Below are 25,165 nucleotides of genomic sequence, written 5' to 3' on the forward strand. Positions count from 1 at the left end.
TTGAAAGTCTTAGCTTCTGCCCTCACTTCCTTTGCCTGCTGCTCAAAGGGTGCCTTCCCTTTTCCAATATGGCACCGCCAGCTTCCCCTGCTATTACCTTCAACATCATCATCAGTGCTTTTTTCTGGGGGGGGACGCATACCCTAACCCTAATCCTAAATATTTTGTGAATCTAAGTTTGGCCTCATGGAAGGGCAGGAGTTCAATAGGAGTAGCTAATAATAATAATAATAACAACAATAATAATGATTTTATTATTTATACCCTTATTATGTATTACATCTCTCCCTGTGCCCCTCTACTCAGATCTGCTGCTGCTTGTTTAAAGGTAAAGGGACCCCGGACTGTTAAGTCCAGTTGCGGATGACTCTGTGGTTGCAGCGCTCATCTCACTCTATGGCCCGAGGGAGCCGGCGTTTGTCCGCAGACAGCTTCCGGGTCATGTGGCCAGCATGACTAAGCCGCTTCTGGCGAACCAGAGCAGCGAACGGAAACGCCATTTACCTTCCCGCTAGAGCAGTACCTATTTATCTTCTTGCACTTTTACGTGCTTTTGAACTGCTAGGTTGGCAGGAGCAGGGACCGAGCAACAGGAGCTCACCCCATCGCAGGGATTCGAACCGCCAACCTTCTGATCGGCAAGTCCTAGGCTCTGTGGTTTAACCCATGCGTCCCATGCTGCTTGTTTATGATTATGTATTTGTACATATTTAATTACAGTAATATAAAATGATTATGATTATTATATCAGAGTATATTAAAACTTATTATTTATCATTAAATCTTATGATGACTATTTTATAGTATATTCACATTATTATTATTATTTATCATTAAATTTTACAACAGTTCTATGATAGTCTATTAAAATTATTACTATTTTTATTACATTTTGCAATGATGATATTCACATTATTACTTTGGTAAATTTTACGAAGATTATATTCACATTATTTATTATTAAATTTCTCAACGATTGTAGTAAATTTATTATTTTTATTAAACTTTACGAAGATTATATTCACCTTGTTATTATTAAATTTTGCAACAATTATATTAAAATTCTTGTTTTTATTCAATCTTATGATTATATTCACATCATTATGATTTGTTATTAAATTTTGCAACAATTATGTTAAAATCATTATTTTTATGAAATTTTATGAAGATTATATTCACCTCATTATGATTCATTCTTAAATTTGTTAATTACACCCTGCCAATTCTATGATCCCACAATAGACCCCTTTGAACTGCCACTCTCCTGGCAGTGGCAAAGGCACCTTTGGCTGCATGCAGAGTGCCATTGCCCAGAGCCACCCCATGGAGGCTCCTCCGGAAAAAGGGAGGAGCTAAGGATGGCTTCCTGATTGGCTGCCCTCTGCACATGCTCCGGTTTGCCCTCACCCAACAGAGCAGGATACAGAAGAAGATTCCATTTCCATTTATTGCTAGGCCACCCGATCCCTGCAGGTATAAAAATCACAATACGCAAAACATAGAATATGCAAATGCAGAATATGCAAAAATCATTAAGGGAAGAAAAACAATCAGCCCTCTTTCCCCACCCCCACCAAAAAAACCCCTATTATTATTTATTAACTTTTAGCAAGAACACTAGATGATGATAGATAGATAGATAGATAGATAGATAGATAGATAGATATAGATTATAGATACTCTACCCATGTAAATGCCAAACTTCCAATTTCAAAGAGAGAAGCTTTGATAAATTACAATATAAATTACATCCAGAGTGTTCCCCTGATCCAGCTAGCCGATATCTCCCTCCCCAGAAGACGTCAGTGGAGAAACCCAGGTCTTCATCATGATGCCCCACACTAGGTCCTCTCGTCTCAGGACGGTCCTGAGTTCTAGTCCAGTCCGATCTCTAGCAGACTGAGAGAGAGGGAAGGAGTCCCCAAGTTGGAGTTCATCGGTTGGGGGTGGGGATCTTAAGGTCATGATGGGCTACCAAGCTTGGTAGCAGGACCTGGGAGGAGGTTCTTGAGGTCTTGGACCACCAACTTCACCTGAATCTCCCCAAGTTTATTTCAAGTGGGAGGAATGCCAGGTTCGGCATTGAGGGAGGAGGAACCAGATCTAAGATGGGAGTTTGGTTTTCTAGAAGGACCTGGGAGAAGGATCTCAAGGTCTTGGTGGACCTTCATCTTCCGGGCTCTTGGGTCCTCAAGACAGGGTGGCCGGACCTGCAGGGGCTGACGGGACTCGAAGTTCTGGAGCTGTTCTGGGCTGGCCAAGTTCTTGAGCAGGTGGTTCTCCCGCTGCAGACGCCCGTTCTTCTCCAGAAGCTCCTGGATCTGGTCCTTCAGGAGGTCCACCTCCTCTCGCACGGCGTACACCAGATGGGTCTTCACCAGGTCCTGCCAGGGAGAGATTGGGGTTGAGTCGAGGACAGGAATCTCAACTGCAATGGGGGCGGGGCGGGCGGCAGGGATGGGGGCAGGGCAGGCAGGCGCCGGCCCCCTCAAGGCGACACTCACCAGGGCCTGCTCGATCTTGTCGCCGATAGCTCTCGAATCTGGATCGCTGCAGCGAGAGTGGGGAAAGAAGAAGGGAAAGTGGAGTGAGACCCAGATCGGCTCCTTTTCCGAGGCGCACCTGTCTCCTACCTGGATCGAGGGGGAATTTTGAAAGCTGTCAAGTGTCCCTTATTTGAAGGGACAGTCCCTTATTCCAGCGCCATGTCCCGCTGCTGTCCCTTATTGATGGATGTCCCTTAAATGTCCCTTAAATGATGTCCCTTAAATTTCAAAGGAGGCTGCTCCTCTCCCTCCCTCCCTGCCGGCCAGGGAGGAAGGAGGCTCCAACTGTGTTGCTTGGCTGTGTTGCTCACCCAATAAGAAGTCTAAAAACGACTGGGGGTGGAGCTTGCATGCCTTGTGTGTGGCTAGTTAATGTAAGCTGAGGGGGTTTTTGAATGCTGGACGCCAATTTGTTGCATGTGCTGCTGCAAACTTTGCAATGCAAAGCCAGGCCGGGGAGCCATCTTACGTTGAGGCTGCATAGGCCTTGTGGTGCATGTGATTCAGATTCTATTCAGTTGAACCTCTGGTTACAAAGTTGGTTGGACAGTGTTCTCGAAGCTACCAGCATGAGTTTGACCAGACTGCAGGAGGACAGGAAGACTGGAGTGCCTGGAACAGGTGAGGCTGCAGGTCCCTTATTTTGGCTGCTGGTCCCTTATTTTCAAGGCTACAGGTCCCTTATTTTCAAATCTGTAAGTTGACAGCTATGCCACTAAGTGGGGCTCTAACCCGATGTTCTAACCTGGGGGAGGCCACGCCCACCCAAGCACAAGCTCCGCCCACTTGGCCCCAACTGCCAACCTCGTATCTGCATTGCAGTGGATTGGGCTAGATGACCCGGGTATCCCTTCTCTTGGGGGATTCCTGCATTCCAGGGGGTCCCTCGTTGCATGGGGTTGGGCTAGATGACCCTGAGAGCCCTCTTCCCTTGTCCATCATTCTTGGATCGCTACATGCCTGTTTCTCACTCCCTGGCAAGAGATCGGGCTTGGCTGCCAGCAGACGCAGGACTAGAAAAACAGGAAGAGGGTTTGAAAGATGCCAAAACCTCATGGGCATGTCAAGATTACATAAGGAGGCAGCAAAATATGTTGTGGCTCAGACCACGCCAAAAACCTCCCTTCTAGCACCCTCTCCCAGCCCAACCCCCCCAAAAGCAGGAATCCCCCAAGAGAAGGCACACCCAGGGTCATCTAGCCCCCAGCAATGCAATTGTACATTTTTATTTTTATGTATTTTATTTAAATATGTATTTTATTATTTTCTTATGATGTATTGCATTATGTGTTTTTATTTTTTATGTATTTTGTCATGTGTTTTTATTTTTATGCATTTTATTATATAATTTTTTAATGTATTTTTATTTTTACATATTTTTATGTATTTTTTATCTTTAGATGTTTTATTTTACTATTATGCATTTTATTATATATATTTATTTTTATGTAATTTCTTATGCAATAGAAGGGACACCCAGGGGCATCTAGCCCAAACTCCTGCAATGCAGGAATCTCCATACAAAAGGGTTATCCCCACTAACCCCCCAAAAGCAGGCATCTCAGTATAGAAAAACCTAATCCACCTCTCACACACACACAATGCAACAGAACATCAGATAATGCTGGAGCACGGACCTCGAACCCACCCCCTTCTCCTTCTTTCCTGGGAAGAGGAACACACCGTTCTCTTCCCAGCCTCTCCTGATCCAAATTTCTATTTCTGTTTGTATTTCTCCCTGCTTGGCAGGCACCTAGTTCCAGCTGCTGGGCGGATACTGGTCCTGGCAGGACTCCCAGTTCCCTGCTGGCCGGCACGCCAGGACACGAACCCGGGGCGGGAATCTCAGGAATGTCAACATTGAAGCATGAAGCTGGAAGGGGCACCCAGGGTCATCTAGCCCAACCCCCTGCCATGCAATTGTGCATTTTTATTTTTATGTATTTTTTATGTATTTTTATTTTGATGTCTTTTCTAGGAGGGACACCCAGGGTCATCCAGTCTAACCCGCTTCCGACGCTGCAACCCTATGATTTCTTCCCCGGTTTTATGCAAAGACTTAGCCTTGCAGGCATCACCTGGCGAATTCATTTCTGGAATCATGACTGAATAACAACAACAACCCGTCTATCTGGCTGGGTTCCCCGCCTCCCTCGAACCCGAATGTTCTATGATTTCATGATGCTTTGCTTGGGGTTGGACTAGATGACCCCCGCGACCCTCTGAATCTACATTCCCATTCCTCGGGGGATCTTCCAGCTGCTTCTGGCCCCCCCGACGTGAGGAGACACGTGCGGCAAGACACGCCCAGACACATGTCGGCTCGCATGCTTCCTGTTGTTCTGGGGAAGCGCCCGCCCAGCTACGGTCGAGGACGCAGAACCGAGAAGACGGATGGGGCCATCAGTGGTGGTCATCCAGCCCCAAGCCACGTCTCTCAGCTCCAGCACCCAGGAGGACAGGTGGCCCTGGTCTGGGGTGGCACCTAACGCCCCGCCCCGCCTCCCTAATAGCACCCACCTGCGGAAGAACAGCAGGATGGAGAGGAGGGTCGTGTCGGCGGGCTGGTGGAGGTTTTTCTGGCAGACCAGCTGCACCAAGGCTTGGTTAGTGGTGGTCATGGTGAGGTTGCCCCTGGGGCCGCGCTGGTAGCCCCGCCGCGGGCTGTCCTCGGGGCTGGCCAAGGGGTCCAGGCTCCACTCCTCCTCGGAGGAGGTCGACATGGCGCTGGGCAGGACTCAGGAGAGGTGGGGAACTGGTGAGGAACCACCAGTGGAGATAGCAGTGGTCCAGGAGAACTGGTCCCGCTGCTCCCAGCTGAGCGCGCCGGGCCGCAAGGAGCCAACCAGTATATCTCGGAGGGTTCCTGAAGACCTGGCCACCACCAACCCTGCCGAGATGTCCACCACCAAGCTCTTCCACTTGTCCAAGCAGTCCAGCAGCTGCTCCTGAGCAGGAGAGGTCTCCTCTGAGCCAGAAGAACCCAGCGATCTCCTGGGCGCGGCCAACTCTGCCGAGATCTCCGAGGTGTGCCGCTTCCCACGCCCCTCCAACCAGCCAACCCGCTGTCTCCGTGATTCGGGAGCTACCTCCTCCTTGGCACACCCCCCAACCCGGCCGAAATGCCACCACCAAGCCTTCGCCCGAGCTGTCCCTCCGTGGCATCCAGCCAGATCTCTAGACGGTGGCGCTGCCCCCTGCTCGCTGGGAGAGGGCGGCCCAAGGGGCGGACCCGGGGGAGCCACCAGCGCCACGGCCGCGCGCGCCACCCAGAGGCAAGGCAGGCAGGACTTGGTGGTCGTGGTGGCCTCTCGGCAGGGTTGGGTGCGCCGGGGAGGTCGCCCTGAAGTCCCCGAAGTAGAGTTCGAGATACCCCAGATAGGCGGGGTATAAAGAAATAAAGAAATTAATAATAATGATGATGATGATGATGACCCTCGAAGCTCTCCTCGCAAATCTCCAAGGAAGGAGAGGATAAAATGGGAGAGTTTATTATTATCAGTTAATATTAGTAGTAGTAGTATTAACATCAACATCATCTTCATCATCATCGAAAATCTCTAAGCAAATTTCCAGCTCATGGAAGGAGAGGATAGAATGGGAGAGTTGGAAAGAACCCCGAGGGGCAGGCAAGACATTTATCCTAGAAGCCGATAAATATCAGTGGCAGACGGTCCGTGGATAGTGAGCGCGGTGCAGCGGGTTGAACTATTATTATTTGTGCTTTCCCCCCTTTCTTTCTTAAAAAAAACAAAAAAACATTTAGGGCTACTCTCCTTTTCCTACTCCTATTGAAATACTGTACTGCCCCTCCATGAGGCCAAACTGAGATTCGCAAAATGTTTGGGGGTATGCGTCCCCCCAGAAAAAAAAAAATCTTCCTCTTCTTCTTCTTCCATTGAAAACGGCACAATTGACAAGAGGATAAAATGCTATCCTAAGCATGACTGACCCATGGGATCCCTGCAACTCTTTGATACGATCCAGTCTTCCAGCTGAAGCCTCCAGGGAAGCCTCTGGCGCGTGCAGAGCGCCGGTCCCAAGGTCGACTGCGCTGGGCCATGGAGGATCCTTCCCCCAAAAGGAGGACCTTTGGAGGGGAAAAGGGCGGGGTGCAGAAGGACTTTGGGGTAAGTGGCTGAAGGGGCTTCCCCTGGGCAGGGCCTTCTGCACATGCTCATGGTCGCCCTAACCTCCTATCATCTCTGGTAAAAAGACTCTGGCAGGCGATGGAGGAAGTGAGGGCAAAAGGAGTCGTAGTAGCGGATAGGCGAAGCCGGCCCGGCCATCTTCGACGAGGGCAGGCGGAGGTCCATTAAAGCGCGGGGGCAACGAAAGGAAAAGAGGAGAGAAGTGATTGCGAAATGGGGGGAGTGAAGGCGGCGGCGCCATGTTTGACGAGGGCAAAAGCGCTCTTTTAAATAAAATAGTGTTTTTCCCCTAGGAGAAAAAATTAGGTCGTTTACATTTTAAATCTGTTGTCATTTTCTGCAACAAAATAGTGTCCCCCCATTCCCAGTAAAGCATTAGGGTAGCAGACGCAAACCCCATTTTATTCCTGTATTCATAATGCACTATGTTTAAAGTAAGTTTTTTTAAAGACGCTAAACCTCATATGCTCATAATTTCTTAATTTATTTTTTAATATATATTTTAACATTTTTTAATTTTATTTTTTAAGGGTTGGCATGTAACAACCTATTTTTTAATTTTTAGTATTTCTACTTGAGAATCATAGAACTCCTGCTGAAAGATGGCCACACCCAATTCTATCTATAAAAATGCCTTGCAAGGGGGTCAGACTGGATGACCCTTGGGGGTCCCAACAGGTCCAGACTGCATACCACTCCGCATTCTTGCTTTTGATTCCCCCCCCAACAAAAATATGAAATTCATTTAAAATTCAGCTGATGAGAAGGTCACAAATGAAGCATTGATTTGTGAGCTGCCCTGAGACCTCCGGCTATATAAATTCTAATGATTATTAGAATCATTAGAATTAGCAAGGCTGAATCCTTTTGCAAAAAAGAGGGGGATTTGCTCACCCTCATTTCATCATTATCAGTTTATGTCTTCCAGGTTTGTCAAGATGAAGGGGATACCAGCAAGGCTGAACCTTTGTGTGTAAAAGGGGGAAGAAATCAGTGTCAGAAGGGGGGTTGGTCTGGATGACCCTGGGTGTACCTTCCAGCTCCATGCTTATGTGCTGAGATTCCTGAGATTCCCGCCCCAGGTTCATGTCCTGGTGTCAGTCAATAAAAGACGTAAAAATTATAATACATTCTCAAACATGTAATCAAATAAATGCATGATAAAATACACAAAAAATGAAATGAAATATATAAAAAATAAAAAATACATAATAAAACACGTAAAAAGAAGAATACATTCTAAAATAGGGGATGCCAGTGAGGCTGAGGGGGAAGGAACCGTCGCCTTGCAGCATTGGAAGTGGGGTTGGTCTGGATTATTCTCAGGGGTCCCTTCCTTCTCCCCACAATGCCTCTCCTTCTTTGCCGAGGGACAAAGACCTCTCTGCCCTCCTGCTGGAGGATCTATGGTCCTCATTGTTCGGATGTTCTCCATTCTCCATTGTTGGGAATAGACAAAGAGGGTCTTGTTTTTCCCCCTGGGCAGCTCCGCCAGCCAGCTCCTCTCCGCGCCGGCCCTGCCAGGCGGCCCCTGAATCCTGAAGGAGGCCATAGAGGGCCAAAGGTATCCCTCGCGGCACCTGCTGGGGGAACTGGGCCAAACTGGGGAGGGTGGAAGGATAGGATATAGAAGAATAGAATCTTCTTCTTCTCCTCCTCCTCCTCCCTTTAATGGTGATTCCGTAAGGGACTGTGGAGGCCAATTCTGGATCCGCACCTCCTTCCACAATGGAGTTTCCCAGTGAAGGTTCCTTCCTCTTCGCCCGTTTCTCCCTCACGTCCCGAGTTCAAGTGTCTTCAAAGCCCATGATTCCTTTGGTCAAGGCGGTTCTCCAATAGAAGAATATACCTTATTGGCCCGGATAGAAGCCCTATTTTCCTCTGAGATAGGCGAGATCCCTTCAGGTATCCATATTTCCTGGAGCAGTCTCTGATTTAAAGAAGCCATCCCGGTTTCCAATCCCCTTCCTATTGACAAATCCTTTTTTTCATTATGCAAAGACTCGGCCATACTGGCATCACCTTTCCCAATCTGGGAAATTCATTTCTGGAATAGTAACTTATTTACTTCTGCTCTTAGGAAGACATCGACCGATCACAATGAAATTGTGGTGAGCAGGGCAGATTCTTCACTGTTTTTCTAGAAAACCAGGTGTCCCATATCTTAGATCTGGTAACTCCTACCTCATTGCAGACCCTGACCTTCCTCCTTCTTGAAATTCAATTGGTGAGACTGATGTAAGGCTGGCAGTCCACCAAGACCCAGACCCAGATGTCAACCACCCTTCTGTTGCTCCACTTGATTCTTCATAAAGGCAGAACCTGACCTTAGTCCCTCTAGAAACCCATTGGGTTGGACTCAGGTGAAGATGGAGGACCACCAAGACCCTGAGAACCTTCCTCTTTGCCCTGCTAGCAAGTTGGCGGTCCACCGAGACCCTGAGTCCACCCTCATAATCCATGTGATCCTCCCTAAATGCAGGACCTGGCCTTTGTCCCTCTTAAAATCCATTGAGTTGTACTCATGTGAAGATGGAGCTCCACCAAGCCCCTAAGAACCTTCTCTCATATCCTAGTGGCCACCTGGTGGTCCACCAAGACCCTGAGGGTCCACCATTCTTCTATTGGTCCACCTAATTCTCCATAAAGGCAGAACCTGACCTTTGTTCCTTTTGAAATCCTTTGGGTTGGACTCAGGTGAAAATGGGGGGAGGGTCTACCAAGACCCTGAGATCCTTCTCCTTTGCCCTGCTAGCAAAAGTTGGTGGTCCACAGAGAATGTGAGCCACGGGTCCTCTAGCCTGAGCTCAGAACTTTCCACCAAAGCTGGAAGCTCCCACAGATCTTAGGACTATCCATCAAGCAGATCTTGTCCATCTCAGAGTTAACAGGGAGGAGAAGGAGCAGGAGGAGACAGGGCCGGCTTCTCCTTTAAGGGGCATGGCTCTACACAACAGATCCCTTTTTCTTTGGAGGATCTGAGGGGGCAGAGAGAAATCCAGCGAAGTGAGGAGGAGGAGAAGACCGGGTTGTCCTAGCTGAAGAAGAGACCAGTTGCACTCCACCTGAACCCCAAGGCGATGGGTGAGTTGGACCAGGGGGAAATTTATCAGTATCTCCATCACCCATTAATTTGGCCATGGCGGATCTCAGGGATTTGGGAAGCCGTCCCGGGTTCTGATCTCACCCCGGACTGTCCCACTTGTCCTGAGACCTCTGAAAAGTGATGTGTTTCTGGGGTGGGAAAGAGGATCTCCCTATTTTCACCAGAGACATATTGGGGGGCTGGAAGAAGGGGGTCTGTATCTTCATTTTAGGGGATAGAAGAGGTCTGTATTTTCATTGTAGAAGATGGAATAGCAGGTCCGCATTTTCACAAGAGAAATGCTGGAGGGATGGAAGAAAAGGACCCCCCCCCCCGTTTTCACCAGAGAAATATTTGGGGGATAGAATAAGGGGGATAGAATAAGGGGAATATTTGGGGTATAGAAAATAAAATTTCATTTTAGGGGGTAGAATTGGAGGTCTGTATTCTCACAAGAGAAATATTGGGTAGGTGGGCTAGATCCCTCCAGCTCCTCACCTCCCTTTCACAGCGACCTGGCCAGGTAGGTCTCTCAGCTGAGAAGGGAGGGGTTCGAACCCAGGACACCAACTGCTACACAGCCAGAGAGTTGGAGCTGTAGCCAGCCAGAGGGAATAGGACCCAGGAGATTGGCTCGGCAGTCAAAGGGACTCTGAGATTCACCCAGGCCTGGGGGAAAACCGGAAAATTGGGGGGAACCCGTTTTTTCCCCTTTTCTCCCCAAAGCCACTTCCCCCCTGAAAAACTGAAGGGAAAAAAGAGTCTGGAATATTAAAACTATCAAACTGGTTTTTATTTCCAATATTCCTGGTTTTATCCCATCTGTGCCATATATCCTGTGCCTGGTTTTATCCCATCTGTGCCTTCCCATCTGTGCCATATATGACTAATCTGTGCCATGTATACAGAGTAAAAAACAATGCTCCTGTGAAATAAAGCTGTCCATTAATGGGCCCCCGAAAATCCTAATGACCCACGTTTCTTTTCACAAAACTGCCCTGAGATTCCCGGGTCAGACTGGATGACCCCCGGGATCCTTTTCAGTTCTGGTGTTTTCTGTACCAGCCAGGACCACTCTCTGGGAGGCGGCATGAAGGAGAGCATTGTTTCAAACTCACAGCCCATCCCTCATTGTCCATTGTCTTCGGGACAATAGGAGCCTTTTTATCTCTGTGCTCTGCTTCATCCCACATCCCCTCCATCCATCCCACCCCCGAGATGAAGAGGCGCGGAATGGTCCATTAGAGTCCTGGGAAGAGGGCTCTGGTTCGAATCCTCAAAACCTCAAAACCTTCCTGGCAGGATGAAAATAAAGACCCCCAATTCTATCCCCCGAATATTTCTCTGGTGAGAATCCCCTAAAATGAAAATAGAGACCTCTTGTTCCATTTTAGGGAATTTTGTTTCCCATAATTCCAGCAGAAATTTAAAAAAAGTTTAAGAGAGTTTTTATGGAGAGTTGCTGCCAAGATTTTAATCAAAAAATGGGAAGGGAGAGGATATCACAATCAAATCAGGCTAGCAAAATCAATTAAACAAATAAACTAACTAACTAAATAAATAAATAAATAAATAAATTTAAATAAATTAAGAGAGGATGTTGAACTAGCGAGACTATCAGCAAGGTGACAGACAAAAAATTTACCAGAGAATGGGAAATATACAGAGTCTGCGTAAAAGAACATGTTCAAAATATCAGGTTTCGACTGAGCTGTTTGTAAAAAGGAGAACCTTATCAAATAAGGTTTGATATAAGGTGAAATAAAAGGAGAGGAAATAAGGTTGTGCATATTTAAAGAACCTAATTCGGGAACATAATGGGAAGATCGAAGGTCACGTTAATTACCGGTAATGTACAAAACAAGTATCCATTCAGAAATGTAGGATTTAAAAAAATAATCTATTTTGTCTTTTACATTTCTTGATTATTTCTCTTATACAGTTTTAAAACCAGTAAATCATTTTTAAAAATATTGATTTTAGGGGATGGAATAGTTCTCTATTTTCATTTTAGAGGATAGAACAGGAGGTCTGTCTTTTCACCAGCGAAGGATTGGGGGGATAGAATTGGGGAGGTCCCTATTTTCACCCGGCCAGGTAGTTCTCGGGGATTTGAACCCGGGGCCCTCTTCCCAGGACTCTAACTGAACCATTCCTCACCATCCCTGGGGTGGGATGGGGGCAATGTGGGACGGAGAGATCAAGGCTCCATTGTCCCAAGGACAATGGACAATTGAGAATGAGCTGAGAGTTCGAATCCAAACCTGACACTGTTTCTGGCATCTCAGAGCTGCTTGTTCCCAGCAGAGATAAAGCAGAACATTGGACCAATTGACCCTCAGGGTCAAATCCAGATTTCTGCTCCTATTTTGAAATTCCTGCCAATTCAATGACCCTCCTCAGCATTCCAGGAAACCCAGCCAGATGGGTGGGGTATAAATAACAAAATTATTATTATTATTATTATTATTATTATTATTATTATTATTGGGGGAGAGGAAGGAGCCCCAGGGAGGCCTGCCCATCCTGCTGACCCTTGTATTTTTCGCAATGTAGATAATGTTAGCGGCGGGCCTGAACCCCAACCAACCACGGCTCCACAGAACTCGAACCCGGATCCAGTTCCCCGAGCCGGTTCTCCAGGTAGCCATCTGAAGCCTGAGAAACCCAGAGCCTGCCTAGCAGGGCTGGGTTGCCCTCCGATGCGAGGCCACGTTAAGATTCCCGCCTTTCAGGGGTGGGACTGAATAATAATAATAATAATAATAATAATAATATCGTTTAACCACATCAGTTAATGTGGTTATAATAACATATGCTATCATGTTATTGTTTAAGTGAAATAAATGGTTTAAATTGTTATGATGGTTTTTCTCCTTCCAATCAAATGCAGCAGAAAAGTGGTCCCAATAGAATTTCTTAAACCTCACCAGAATTTCATCATTATCGGTCTATGTATTTCTAATAATAGAACCAAATCAGTCATTTTTGATGGATGTGTAAAAATGTATTTATGATTCCCAAAAGGAAACCTTCCTGTGGTGGTCAAAATTCAGAGGATGCCAGAAAGGCTGAACCCTTCCTGTAAAAAAAGGATTTCAATCAAGTCTTACTGACAAGTGATTTAAATTGTGATTTAAATCGTGACTGAAATTGATTTGATTTCAAATCAAATCCACCCTGCTGCGAAGCAAGTCAAAAAGACTTTCCTTACCGATTCCAAGGTCCGGCGAATGCGTTTCAGGGGATTGAGGTTTGATGTGGCCCTCAGCTCCTTTATATGTCCAGCTATCCTTTGTCCACAACAAATTGCCACTTTTTTGTGTTGAATAAATGCTATATGGTAATTGATGGAACTCATAGGTATCTCAAGCCATTTGCACATGTTGCCAGACAACCAGTCCATGCAGAATGTCGGCACCCTATATATAGAAATGAGCAAAGCAGTGATAGTTTGAGGAGCAGGGGAGCAGGCGGGGCCTATGACTTACATCATAGGAGCCTACACAACACAAAACATGGTTGCTGTATGTCAGTTTTATTTGTTTTTTATCTTCTCTTTTGGAAATGTACATCCAGGTTTCCCCGCCCCTTTGAATTTTTTGGAGGACCCCCAAGAGAGGGGGGCGCCAAGCTACGGCTTGTTGAGCTTAGATATAAATCTGGCACTGGCGGCGCCGGTAATTTGACGCTGAAATTCCTGCCTAGCTGGACTGGATGATAGCGATAGGGATAGGGGTTAGGCAACTCTTCCTCAATAGGTTTCTATCCTTCTCTCCTTCCTTCTTCCTGCCCCCTTACAGGTCTGTTAGAGTGCTGTGCCCGCTGCCTGGTGGGGGCGCCCTTTGCCTCGCTGGTGGCCACGGCCCTGTGCTTCCTGGGGGTGGCGCTCTTCTGCGGCTGTGGCCACGAAGCCCTGACCGGCACCGAGCACCTGATCGAGACCTACTTCTCCAAAAACTACCAGGATTACGAGTACCTAGTCGATGTGTAAGCATCTCCCGACGTTCCTTTTCTTCGCCTTCGTTCCCTCGTCCATTCCCCTGTTCGTTTACCGATACCTTCTCCCATTCATATTCTGCAATCCATTTTTCACTGCATGTCCACATCAAGTTAAACCGCGACCACACAATCCATCTTCTATCAGAATAATATTCTGCAGTCCTTTTTCAACTGTATATCCCTCCTAGCTCTGGTGGGGGGTCAGACTGGATGACCCTCGAGATGCCCTCACTGTACCAACGGCCCCCCTCTCTTTTCTCCCCCACAGGATCCACGATTTCCAGTACGCCATCTATGGGGTGGCCGGCTTCTTCTTCCTCTTTGGTGCCCTTCTGCTGGCTGAAGGCTTCTACACCACTGGCGCTGTCCGGCAGGTCTTCGGCGACTACCGGGCCACCATCTGCGGCAAGGGCCTGGGCGCCACGGTAGGCCACAAGGGGAGGGGGCCCCGAGGACACCGGCCCGGCCGCTCCTGGGAGCTGGTGTGTCACTGTGTGGGAAAATGGCTGGGCCATCCTGATAAGGTGATCTTCTCCTCTTTCGCACCCAGCGCTGCTGCTGTTCGAACCCGGGGCATGAGACTGCTGATGGTGGGGGGCGTTAAGGAGAGTATGACCAGGATATATTGCATAAGTCTTGTCCTTTCTTCATCTGGTTGTCCATATTAAGAGGAGGCAGCAAGGCTGATCCTTTCTGTAAAGAAAGGATTTTATCCTTCTAAAATGGAAACCTTCCTCTGCTTGATTCTAGGTGCAGTAATTGGGAATGGCTTTACTTACTAGTTCCAAGGTCCTTGGCCAGAAAAGAGGAAATTCCACGTCTAAGGAATCCAGCAGGGCACTTTTAACCCCTTCCTGCCTTTGGGCCTCCATCCCGGATGCTCCTGGCACCAAGTGACTCTCACTTGTGACACATGGTGCCATCAGAAAACGATCTGCTGTGACTATGGAGCCCCCCCCCCCCAATCCCGGGCCGTCCAAGTATTCCTGCTTTCCCAGTCCCAGATTTGACTTATGAAGGGTGGAAGAAGAGGTCGCTATTTTCATTTTATGGGACAGAATAGGCGGTCTGTATTTTAATCAGATTAATACTTGTGGGATGGAATAGATGGATGGATTTGTGGGAATTTGTGGGATGGAATAGAAGATCCCTATTTCATTAGATAAAATATTTGGGTGATGGAATAGGAGATCCCTGTTTTAATCAGATAAATATTTGTGGGATGGAAGAGGTTTCCGTTTTCATTTTAGGGGATGGAATAGGAGGTCTCTATTTCCATTTTAGGAGGTGGAATAGGAGGTCTCCATCTTCACCTGAGAATTACCCAAATATAAGCCGCCCCTGAAAATAGGATTTTAATGGATCATCTGCCCACCCCTTGTGGGAATATCTGGAGGAAAGGTCCAAGTGGCTGGGAGTTCCTCAGGTCCCAAAGGTCTCCAGTCTCATGCCCCATCCTCCGGAAGCTCCTGGCGAATCACTGACTCTCGTTTCTTCTCCCTCCTTTCAGTTTGTGGGCATCACCTATGTCCTGACCGTCCTCTGGCTCCTGGTCCTGGCCTGCTCGGCCGTCCCTGTCTATGTCTACTTCACGGCCTGGACCACCTGTAATTCCATCGCCAACCCCACCAAGACAGCCGCCGGCATCGGGAACCTCTGCACAGATGCCCGGATGTATGGTGAGGAAGAACCTAGTTTCCTGGGCCACCTTGGGGAGGAAGAATTTCATGGGGGTCTCCCAGGAAGAAGGTTCTCAAGGTCCTGGTGGAATAGGACATGGAGAAGGTTCTTGAGGTCTTGTTGGAACACTAAGTTGGTAGCAGGACATCAGAGAATCTCAAGATCCTGGGGGAGCCCCATCTTCCCACGAGTCTCACCCAATGAATTTCCAGAGGGATGAAGGTCAGGAAGGATCTTGGAGTCTTGGTAGACCAGCAGCTTGCCATCAGGACCTTGGAGAAGGAACTTAGGAGGCTTGGTGGTCCTCCAACGTCACATGAGTCAACCCTGGATTTTCAAGGGGGGGGGAAAGGTCAGGTCCTGCCTTTAGGGAGGCTCTACAAAGACCCTGAGCCCACCATCAGGGTCCATAGGATTCTTCCTATGGACCCTGATGGTGGGCTCAGGGTCTTTGTAGAGCACCAACTTGTTATCTGGATCTGGGAGGATGTTCTCACGGTCTTGGTAGGCCTCCATCTTCACATTTCAAGAGGGGCCAAGGAGGTGGGGTGAGGTGGCCCTTCAGCTCTCAACTGTTCTGTGTTTTGGTGCCCCACCAAAGGTGTCCTGCCATGGAATGCCTCCCCGGGAAGAGTGTGTGGCCAGAGCCTTCTCTCCATCTGCAAGACATCCGAGGTGAGTTCTCAGTGGTCAAGACTAGAGAACTTTAATGTTCCTTTTACCATTCTGTTTCTACGTTGAGTTCCTTCAATGGGTGACCCATTCTCCTCCTCCTCGTCCTCCCTCTTCTCCTCATCCTACAGTTCCAGATGACATTCCACCTGTTCATCGCGGCCTTCGTGGGAGCGGCAATCACCTTGGTGGCTCTGGTAAGGACAGCTTCCCACAACTCTTCATTTCTGGGTGGAGGGTTTGAACCACACGTGGGGCAAAGGATGGAGGTCTCCAGCAGAACCCTGGAAAATCAGCAGGACTCAGCTGCTGACTCCTTCCAAGGTCCTGGGAGGAGACTTGCCGAGCTGTCAGGGAAACCAGGAGGAATGGGCAGCAGACCATGGTTGATGATCTTCAAAACTGCTGAGATATCAGGGGAACCAGGAGGAATGGGTTTTAGCAATTCTGCTTCTGTTCCCCTTCCTTCGTAGGTGACGTTCATCATTGCGGCCACCTACAACTTCGCCGTCCTGAGGCTGATGGGCCGGGGAACAAAATTCTAACCTGGCACCCGCCCGGGCCGAGAGACTCCCTCCCTCCCTCTTCATAATAATAATAATAACAATCGGTATTATTTGCACCCTGGACTGGTCTTCTAACTGCGAGGCTCTAACCAGGCGTCTGCCGACCTCCTGCTCTAACTGCCCACCAGCCAATCAGCTCATCCCCATTTGCCGGGGTTGGACTAGATGACCCCGGGGTCCCTTTTCAAAAGCAACCATGATTCTATGATCTCACTCGACCCAGCCGGACCCAAAAATGGGATTATTCCCAGTCCGGGGATTTCGTCGGCGCAGGAAACCGATGTCGGAGCGAGAGAGAGGAGGTCCTCCAACCTGTTAGTCCTGCTTTTCGGAGGAAAAATCACTCCAGCCCCTTGAAGATCCCCAAAAGAAAGTCCTTTTTTTGGAAAAAAAATAATTGCAGTTTTATGCTCCAAATGGCGGGAAATCATTCAATGGGATGACACCATTTTTTTGTAAGAGGCTAATAAAAACATACACGTATATATATATATATATATATATATATATATATATATATATATATATATATAATGTGAAAACCGACTGTTCTTAACACGGCATGCGGAAAGTGAGATAACGAAGAATAATGTCGAAAATAAATAACGAAGGACAAATAACGAAGGATAATATTGAAATAAAAACGAAGGGTGAATTTCACGAGAAGAGCTTGTCGGTTTTTTAATGCTTCACTTTGTTTCAGTGGGGAAATGGGACGAAACTATCATATTGCCTTAAATAAAAGCCTCCCTTTTCCCCCAAATTCTGACCGGAAAAAGTTAAAAGCGTGGCTTATATTCAGGCCAATACGGTACTGATCCAACAATCTGTCAAACGCAACAAAGAAAATGCAATGATTACATTTCCGGCAACAAGGATATTACAATTCTGCTTTCCTTGGTTCGAAATAAAGGGAGGAAAATCATACTGATATACCGTATTTTTCGCTCTATAAGACACACTTTTTCCCTCCTAAAAAGTAAGGGGAAATGTGTGTGTGTCTTATGGAGCGAGTGCAGGCTGCGCGGCTACCCCAGAAGCCAGAGCAGCGAAAGGGAGCGCTATGCAGTGCTGTTCTAGCTTCTGGCTTAGCCCCTCAGTCCCTTCTCCCACCTCCCGGAAAAGCCCACAAGAGCCGTGCTCCCTTTAAAGAGCCTCGTGGAGCTCTTTAAAGGGAGCGAAAAATACGGTATTTATTTTTTTATTATGATTTTTATTTTTTTATTATGATTTTTATTATGAGTATTATGATCCACCTGTGTCTGTTTCTGTTTCTCTCTGTGTGTTTTAAAATATTCCTCATGAAATCAACCTTCATTCCAATTACCGGTACATTTCCAACAACAGGGATGATGATGATGATAATGATAACAACTTTTATTCTTTATACATCACCCATCTGGCTGAGTTTCCCCAGCCACTCTGGACGGCTTTCAACAGAACAGAAATAAAATTATTATTAATAATTTTTAGAGAATTGGCCCCTTTTCTGTGGTGGAAATAGGGACAGCCCAATCTGTCCCATGACATTTTTAGGGCCCCTTGAGTGTCACGCAGTCCAGCCACTTCCAATAAAATAATAATAATAGTAATAATAACAACAACAGCCCTATCCCTAATAGTAGTAGTAGTGATAGTAGTAGTCTGGGTGGCTTTCAACAGAACAGAAATAAAATTATTATTATTATTATTATTATTATTATTAATCATCATTATGGAAAATGGCACTGGAGCCCCTTCCGACTCTATCTGGCTTCCAGCAAAATACTTTTATTTTATATTTTTTATATTTTATTATATTTTTTATATTGTATTGTATTATATTATTTTATATTATATTATTTCTATACCGCCCTATACCCGAAGGTCTCATGAATACAATAACTCATCAAATATAAAGAGCTTCCCTATCTCAAGTAAATCGTAGAAGAGGAAGAAACTACAACTCGCAGCATGCCAAGCTGCGATCCACCCCCACCCCCTGAAAATGAAGCAATAGAGGAGATTTTGGGCTTTTAAATAAGAGTTTATTATTCATTCATCCATCATCAGGAGTTGAACCTGGAACTGGAGGTGGGGAAGAGGAGCTTCAGGAGTCTATAATTCCCAACAGGGCGCCCGAGAGCGAAGGGTTGAAATAAACAGGATTTTTTCTGAGTGGGGAGAACTATAGCAGCAATTCCCCCCTCTGAAATGAACAGGACACATCCTATATTAACCCGCAGGTATTTTTTTTTTTCATTTAAAGGACGCTAGAATTTCCATAATGCCACCCGGGATCTGAGACCAGACTCTGAAAAAATTGAGGTTATTTTTTTTGGGGGGGGGAGGGGGAATAATGGGAATCGAAAGTTGAGATCGGATGAAATGAATAGACGCGAAGACAGGGAATCCAAGCTCAAAATTAAGTGTATTTTTGAATGGGGTTTAGGGGAGTTGTAGTGCCGCCGGGCACCTGCATCCAAGCTCAAAATTAAGTGTATTGGGGGGGGCAATAGGAGACAGAACGAAATGAATGGGGTTTAGGAGAGTTGTGGCACCACTGGGCACCTGGGGGAATTCTAGCACCAACACCAGGCGCCCCAATTCCTCCAAAAAGTTGTTTTTTTCTGGGGAAGGAAACTAGCATGGGGTACGAGAAAAGAGGGGAACGAATGGGATTTGGGACTGGGAGTGATAGCTTTAAGACCCCAAATCAAGGGGCAGGGAATTGTAGCGCTGACACCAAGTAATTGGACTGCCCCATCGGATATGAACAATAAATACCCCATTTTAAATTGTGTTTTAAATTCCGGCCGCCAGGCACCCCCAATTGAAAGGATTTCGGGAAGTGAAAGGACCAGAGAAACGAGTGGATAGAATGAGCCCCAAATTAGACTGCGCTAGAATTCCCACCCACCAGCGCCCCAAACTGAAAAAGGGGGAATCGTGGGATAAAGCCAACTCAGCACTCTGTACATGCACACAGGACTGTTTTTCCCCAAAGGGAATTTGTGTGCCAGGGTTGGGAACTATAGCGGGACGTGGCTGAACAGGTAGGAGACGGACTCGCCGTTGTGGGTGCGGCGGATAGCTTCAGCCAGGATCATGGAGATGTCAATCACCTAGGGGGGGAAAGAGAGGGAGAGGCAGGGTTAACTGGGCACCAGGAGTTATATGAATGAATTAGTATTTGTGTCAGCCATTCAGTCATTTTGTGAGTGAATGAATGAATGAATGAATGAATGAATGAATGAATGAATCAATCAATCAATCAATCAATCAATCAATCAATCTTCACCTGCCAGTCAAGCTGTGAATGACTGAATCTTGATTTGTGCCAGCACTCTGCCATCACAATAAAACAACAAGACGATAGACAAAGAATAGAAATGCGATGCGGCAAGGTGGAGCGAGGAAGGGGCCAACTAATCTGGGACAGGCCATAGAGATAATAATAATAATAATAATAATAATAATAATAATAATAATAATAAATGACAGTGGAAGGTGTGAGAATGATCAGCAATGTGCCAGAGAGATGATAATAAAATGATAATAACAATATTAATATTATTAATAATAAATGACGACAATGGAAGGTGTGAGAATGATCAGAAACGTGTCACAGAGATAATAACAATAATAATACTAATAATAAATGACGACAATGAAAGGTGTGAGAATGATCAGAAAGTTGCCAGAGATGATGATGATGACAACAACAACAATAATAACAACAACTCAGGATGTTGATGGAAGGTATGAGAATGATGAGAAACGTGCCAGAGAGATAATAACAATAACAATAATAATCCCCCCTACCTGGATTTTGGGGCAGTGCTTCATCTTCTCCTCCTGTGGGATGGTGTTGGTGACAACGACGGCCTCAAACCCTGCACCGTTAATCCGGGAAATGGCCGGGCCGGAGAAGATGCCGTGCGTCAGGATGGCGTAGACCCGGGTGGCACCTGCCGAGAGGAGCCTGCGGGGGAAAGCGGGTTGGGCTGGATGACCACAGGGGTTGCCTTCCAAGCAGGGTGGGTAAAAATCAATGATTTTTTGAAATAATAATAACAACAATAATAATCTGATTTTTTAAATTTAAATCTGATTGTTTTCAAACATTTTAATCAGATTTTTTAAACATTTAAATTAGTTTGTTAAAATTTAAATCGGATTTTAAAAATTTAAATCAGATTGTTAATATTTAAATCAGATTTTTTAAAAAATTTAATTGCTTCCCTTCACTTAAATTGGATTTTTAAAATTTTAAATCAGATTTTTAAAAAATTAAATCGGATTCCCCCCACTTAAATCAGACTCACTTGTCCGCGGCGTGGCAGATTGTCCCGCAGGTGTCGGCCATGTCATCCACCAAGATGGCTGCCCGGTCTTTGACGTCGCCCACAAGGACCATGCGGTCGACCTCGCTGGCCTTCTTGCGCTCCTTGTGGATGAGGGCAAAGTCGACGTTTAGGCGGTCAGCGATTGATGTCACCCTGGGAGAAGGAGGTTCTAGGTTGAGATGTCTTGATTTAAAATCCTTTTTTTATTATTAAAATCCCTTTTTATGAAAAGGTTCAGCCTTGCTGGCATCCTCTTAATATGGACAAGCAGAAGGAGGTTTCCTTTTTGGAATAATAAAATCCCTTTTTTACAGATAGGTTCAACCTTGCTGGCATCCTACAAATATTGACGAGCAGAGGAAGAGCAGGGTATAAGTAATAAATTGTTGTTATTATTACTACTACTACTACTACTACTACTACTACTACTACTATTAGTAGTAGTAGTAGTAGAATGGGAGATTAAAAGGATGGAGCAGCTGGGAGGGTACCCGGGGGGGTGTCATCCAGTCCAGCCCCCGGTAAGGCAGGAATCTCAACGCAGAATCCCCGAATGGTAGAGCTGGAAGGGACCTGTGAGAAATTTTTGGAAATTCTGGGTTCACCTTTTTGCCCCCCCGGCGTCTGGCGAGACAATAGTGCAGTTCTTCCACTCGGCGATGTTCTCCTTGATCCACTTCAGAACAGCCGGCTCGGCATACAGGTTGTCGACGGGGATGTCAAAGAAACCCTGGGCCAGGAAGCAGAAACATATATTTATAACCCCATCCGTCTGGTTGGGTTTCCCCAGCAACTCTGGGTGGTTCCCAAACATCATCATTATTATTAATCTGATAAAAGCAGTTGGAAAATGGCATAAAAAGCAGACCATAATAACATGGTCAACGTAATAATACTGCAGTGGCCTGAATATAAGACTCATAAGGGTGGCTTATATTCAGGCCAATATGGAACCATATTGACCTGAATATAAGCCTTGCTTTTTCCCTCCAAAAAAGCGCTCAAATATTTCACAACATATTAAAATTTAAAACAACATTATTAACGTAAGTGTTAAATAGTCAAAATATCCAGAAAGTTCACACGTGGCCATGCAGGCTGGACAGGATCAGCCCTGGGGGCCCCACCTGGATCTGAGAGGCATGCAGGTCCATGGTGATTATGTGGTCAGCACCGGCCACCGAGAGCATGTTGGCGACGAGCTTGGCAGAGATGGGTGCCCGGCTCTGCAATGGAAAGGGGGCCGCTGAATCGGGTGCTGTGCTTCAACTCCCATCCTGCTTAGCAGGCAGGTTCCCACCCATAACCCAGCAAGACTCCAACTCCCAGCCTGCCCAGCAGCTAGGATCACAACTGCAATCAGGCCTAGCTAGCCAGACTCCAACTCCCAGCACGCCTAGCTCGAAAGACTCCACTTTCCAGAATGCCTAGCAGGCAGGTCTGCAATTCATTCCACCTATAACCCAGCCTAACTAGCAAGACCGGGACATCACCGCCCTCAGTCCAGTCAACCCAGCAACTTCGCCCCCTCCCAAGTGTGCCATTAATCCCATCCCCCTGGAAACCTTGTCCTTCTTGTCCTGCCGGGCATAGGGAAAGCAGGGAATGACAGCTGTCACTCGGCTGGCCGACGCTATCTTGCAGGCGTTGATCATGATCAGCAGCTCCATCAGGTGGTCATTGATCTCGCCGCAGCCGCTCTGGACAATGTAGACGTCCTCGCCACGCACGCTCTCGCCGATCTCCACACTGTGGAGATTGCATCCCCCCCAATTTAAATAGATTTTTTTCCGATTTAAATTGGATATTTTCCATTTAAAAGGGATATTTTCGATTCAAATTGGATGATTTTGATTTAAATTGGCTTTTTAAAAAAAATGCTTCCTAAATATTTTCTTTTTAAAGTACATTCCAGTCCAAAGGCTATTCAGCAGGAAATTAGGATTTATTATTTTGACTGTTATTTTGGAACCGGTTCAGTTGTAGCCTATAATTGTTGTTGTGGTGGTGGTGGTTAAGGATAAGGGTTAGAAGTAACACTAGGACTTAGGGCTAGGGATTAGGAATAATAATAATAATAATAATAATAATAATAATATAATATAATATAATATAATATCAGGAAATAAGTTTATCATGTGTGCTAAAACACAGTTTTTTTAAAAAAATTGTTAAATCACATCAGTTAACAAACATGGATCCATATACTATCATGTTATTGTTTTAGTGAAATAAGTGGTTTACATTGTTATTAAGGAAACAATTATTTTTCTCTTTTCAATCAATCAAGTTGTCCAAATAGAAACCGTTAACTTAATATAACTCACCAGAATTTCATAATTATCTGTCAGTTTATTTCTAAGAGTAGAACCAAATCAGTCATTTTTACATAACTGTAAAAATGACTCTGAAAATGTATCATTCCTAAATGGAAAACTTCATCTGGTTGTCAATAGGAAAATTATACAAGCAAGAATGAGTATTTCTGTTAAAAAATGATTTAAATCAAGTCTTACTGATTTAAATCGATTTGTTTTAAATCAAATCCACCCTGCAGAAAACTACAGTTCCCACAGTGATGCCCATCTCTGTCATGGAAAACTAGTTTCCATAGTGGTGCTCCGCATTTCTTTCATGGAAAACTACAGTTCCCAGAGTGCTGCCCCCATCTCCTACTTGGAGAACTACAGTTGCGAACATGCCCCCAGTTCCCTAGAGACGCAGCATTACATCCAGCCTGGAGGAACTACAGCTCCCAGCCTGCCCCGCGCGCTCCCCTCAGACCCAATGGCTCCGTGGCCTCGGAGGCTTCCCAGGACCCTTCCCAGGCTGTTCCGCGACCACGCATACGCCCAACCTACCACGTCCCTTGCGGGAACCACACCTCCCATCATTCCCCGAGCGCTCCCCTCAGACTCATTGGCTCGCTCGTCTCGGAGATCTACCCTTCCCAGCCTGCCCCGCGGCCGCGCATGCACCAAACCCTTCACGTCCCTCGCACCCAGTATGGAACTACCCTTCCCAGGTTGCCCCGCGGCGGCCAAGCATGCGCACAACCTACCACGTCTCCTGGTTGGAGAACTTCTTGGTGACCACCTTGCCCAGCTCCAGGCCCAGCCGGTCGGCGATCCTCTGCGACAGGTCCTGGTGCGAGGAGCCGCTGAAGAGCTTGATGTTGGGCATCCTGCTGGCCAGCGAAGCCGCCGGCGAGAACGACGTGCCCGAGCGCGACGTCGAGGCCTCGCCCACCTCCACCCCGGGGACAGGCCCGCCGCGGGCGGCTCGCCGCTCGCCCTCGGCCGCCTCGCGCCGCTCCAGCAGGCCGAGGAACGCGTCCGGGAGCGCAGGCCGCGCCCGCCGCCTCAGACGACGGAGCCGCACTGCGCCGCCATCTTGGGAGCGGGCCTTTATATCATCTCGGGCGGCGCGCGCAGGCGCGGCTCGCCAAAGGCACACCCACTCGAGCGAGGGGCGCTTGCGTGAATGCTTAGACAGGCCCACTTTGGAGAAGCGCGCCTGCGCAGAAGCAGAGACGGGCCCGCTTTCGCGAGGTTGAAAAGAGGCGGTGAAAAGGGCCGGGAGGCGCGTGCGCAGAGGGCAAAACACGCCCCTCCGCTAAAAAAGCACGTCTGCGCACACGGCTCCTTGAAACGGAGTCTCCTCAATGGGTCGCCAGGCAACGCGCGCCTCTTCAGCGAGCGAGACACGCCCCCACCGGCGACGGACGCCTGTACAAAGCCTGTGCAGGAGTATACAGTGCAAGTTTGCGCTTGCGCTGCCGGGGGAGGCGCGTGATTGGTCGACGAGAGTCGAAGGGCAGAAGCTGCCGCCCTGCGCGACTTCGAGGGGCCGTGTGCGCACGTGCGGACTCTGTAAACGAGGCAGGCAGCAATCCAACCGTTCAGTTGCAAAGCGCTCAGCTTCCATTTCTTGGGGAGACTTTCCTGGATGGAAAAGTTATTTTCCGGGAAAATAACGGAGGAATAAACCTCACCAGCGCCTTAATTCCCAACCTTTTATTTATTTATTTATTTATTTATTTATTCATTTATTTATAATAATAATCTATAGCGATCCCTTGACATTCCTTAGTTCTTCTGCAGGACCCCTGCGCAGCGCCAGTGAAAGTGAGAAG

The 25,165-nt window shown here is 47.0% G+C and overlaps 4 protein-coding genes across 8 annotated transcripts in view; 2 read left to right on the plus strand and 2 right to left on the minus strand.

The window, feature by feature from the left end:
- The window catches only part of LOC309361775 (H(+)/Cl(-) exchange transporter 5-like), a 38,384-nt gene extending 36,814 nt beyond the window's left edge, over positions 1–1,570 (plus strand). Inside the window, exon 15 of the mRNA XM_081896939.1 lies at positions 307–1,570. The gene's annotated coding sequence lies outside the window, so the exon portion shown is untranslated. The remainder of the gene's footprint in view (positions 1–306) is intronic.
- Positions 1,430–5,698, minus strand: LOC309361805 (protein bunched, class 2/F/G isoform-like). The gene is made up of 3 exons (XM_081897032.1): positions 5,067–5,698; positions 2,505–2,550; positions 1,430–2,384 (listed from the first exon to the last, which is right to left on the minus strand). The coding sequence occupies exons 1-3, from the start codon at positions 5,267–5,269 to the stop codon at positions 2,055–2,057; spliced, it is 579 nt and encodes a 192-aa protein (XP_081753158.1). The 5' UTR covers positions 5,270–5,698; the 3' UTR covers positions 1,430–2,054.
- A 628-nt stretch (positions 5,699–6,326) lies between these two features.
- LOC309361797 (myelin proteolipid protein) lies at positions 6,327–17,193 on the plus strand. 4 transcript variants are annotated; one of them, XM_081897011.1, is made up of 9 exons: positions 6,327–6,676; positions 9,673–9,781; positions 12,339–12,425; positions 13,586–13,772; positions 14,053–14,308; positions 15,295–15,463; positions 16,066–16,139; positions 16,268–16,333; positions 16,610–17,193. In XM_081897011.1, exons 2-9 carry the CDS (start codon positions 9,778–9,780, stop codon positions 16,679–16,681), a joined length of 915 nt encoding a protein of 304 aa, XP_081753137.1. In that variant the 5' UTR covers positions 6,327–6,676; positions 9,673–9,777; the 3' UTR covers positions 16,682–17,193. The 4 variants fall into 4 exon arrangements, with proteins under 4 accessions (XP_081753137.1, XP_081753139.1, XP_081753140.1 ...); XM_081897013.1 differs by lacking the exon at positions 12,339–12,425 and having other exon boundaries at positions 6,335–6,676; XM_081897014.1 differs by lacking the exon at positions 6,327–6,676 and having other exon boundaries at positions 9,317–9,781; positions 14,053–14,209.
- A 1,514-nt stretch (positions 17,194–18,707) lies between these two features.
- Positions 18,708–24,376, minus strand: LOC309361762 (ribose-phosphate pyrophosphokinase 1). Of its 2 annotated transcripts, none has more exons than XR_014164625.1 (7): positions 24,092–24,376; positions 22,596–22,779; positions 22,158–22,256; positions 21,636–21,760; positions 21,010–21,183; positions 20,507–20,709; positions 18,708–19,806 (listed from the first exon to the last, which is right to left on the minus strand). XR_014164625.1 is itself a non-coding variant. In XM_081896889.1 (7 exons), exons 1-7 carry the CDS (start codon positions 24,211–24,213, stop codon positions 19,714–19,716), a joined length of 957 nt encoding a protein of 318 aa, XP_081753015.1. In that variant the 5' UTR covers positions 24,214–24,355; the 3' UTR covers positions 18,708–19,713. The 2 variants fall into 2 exon arrangements, 1 of the variants encoding a protein (XP_081753015.1); XM_081896889.1 differs by having other exon boundaries at positions 20,507–20,666; positions 24,092–24,355.
- Positions 24,377–25,165: the final 789 nt, after the last annotated feature.

The sequence above is a fragment of the Podarcis melisellensis genome, assembly GCF_964234715.1.
Source record: "Podarcis melisellensis genome assembly, chromosome: Z".
NCBI lineage: Eukaryota > Metazoa > Chordata > Lepidosauria > Squamata > Lacertidae > Podarcis > Podarcis melisellensis.

Coding starts and splice junctions, on each gene's coding strand:
- LOC309361805 (XM_081897032.1), bottom strand. CDS start 5,269: ATGTCGACCTCCTCCGAGGAGGAGTGGAGCCTGGACCCCTTGGCCAGC. Junction 2,551..5,066: donor ATCCTGCTGTTCTTCCGCAG/GTGGGTGCTATT, acceptor CTCTCGCTGCAG/CGATCCAGATTCGAGAGCTA. Junction 2,385..2,504: donor ACAAGATCGAGCAGGCCCTG/GTGAGTGTCGCC, acceptor TCTCCCTGGCAG/GACCTGGTGAAGACCCATCT.
- LOC309361797 (XM_081897011.1), top strand. Junction 16,140..16,267: donor CCATCTGCAAGACATCCGAG/GTGAGTTCTCAG, acceptor CTCATCCTACAG/TTCCAGATGACATTCCACCT. Junction 16,334..16,609: donor CAATCACCTTGGTGGCTCTG/GTAAGGACAGCT, acceptor CTTCCTTCGTAG/GTGACGTTCATCATTGCGGC.
- LOC309361762 (XM_081896889.1), bottom strand. CDS start 24,213: ATGCCCAACATCAAGCTCTTCAGCGGCTCCTCGCACCAGGACCTGTCG. Junction 21,761..22,157: donor TGCATGCCTCTCAGATCCAG/GTGGGGCCCCCA, acceptor TTCCTGGCCCAG/GGTTTCTTTGACATCCCCGT. Junction 20,667..21,009: donor ATCTGCCACGCCGCGGACAA/GTGAGTCTGATT, acceptor TTTCCCCCGCAG/GCTCCTCTCGGCAGGTGCCA.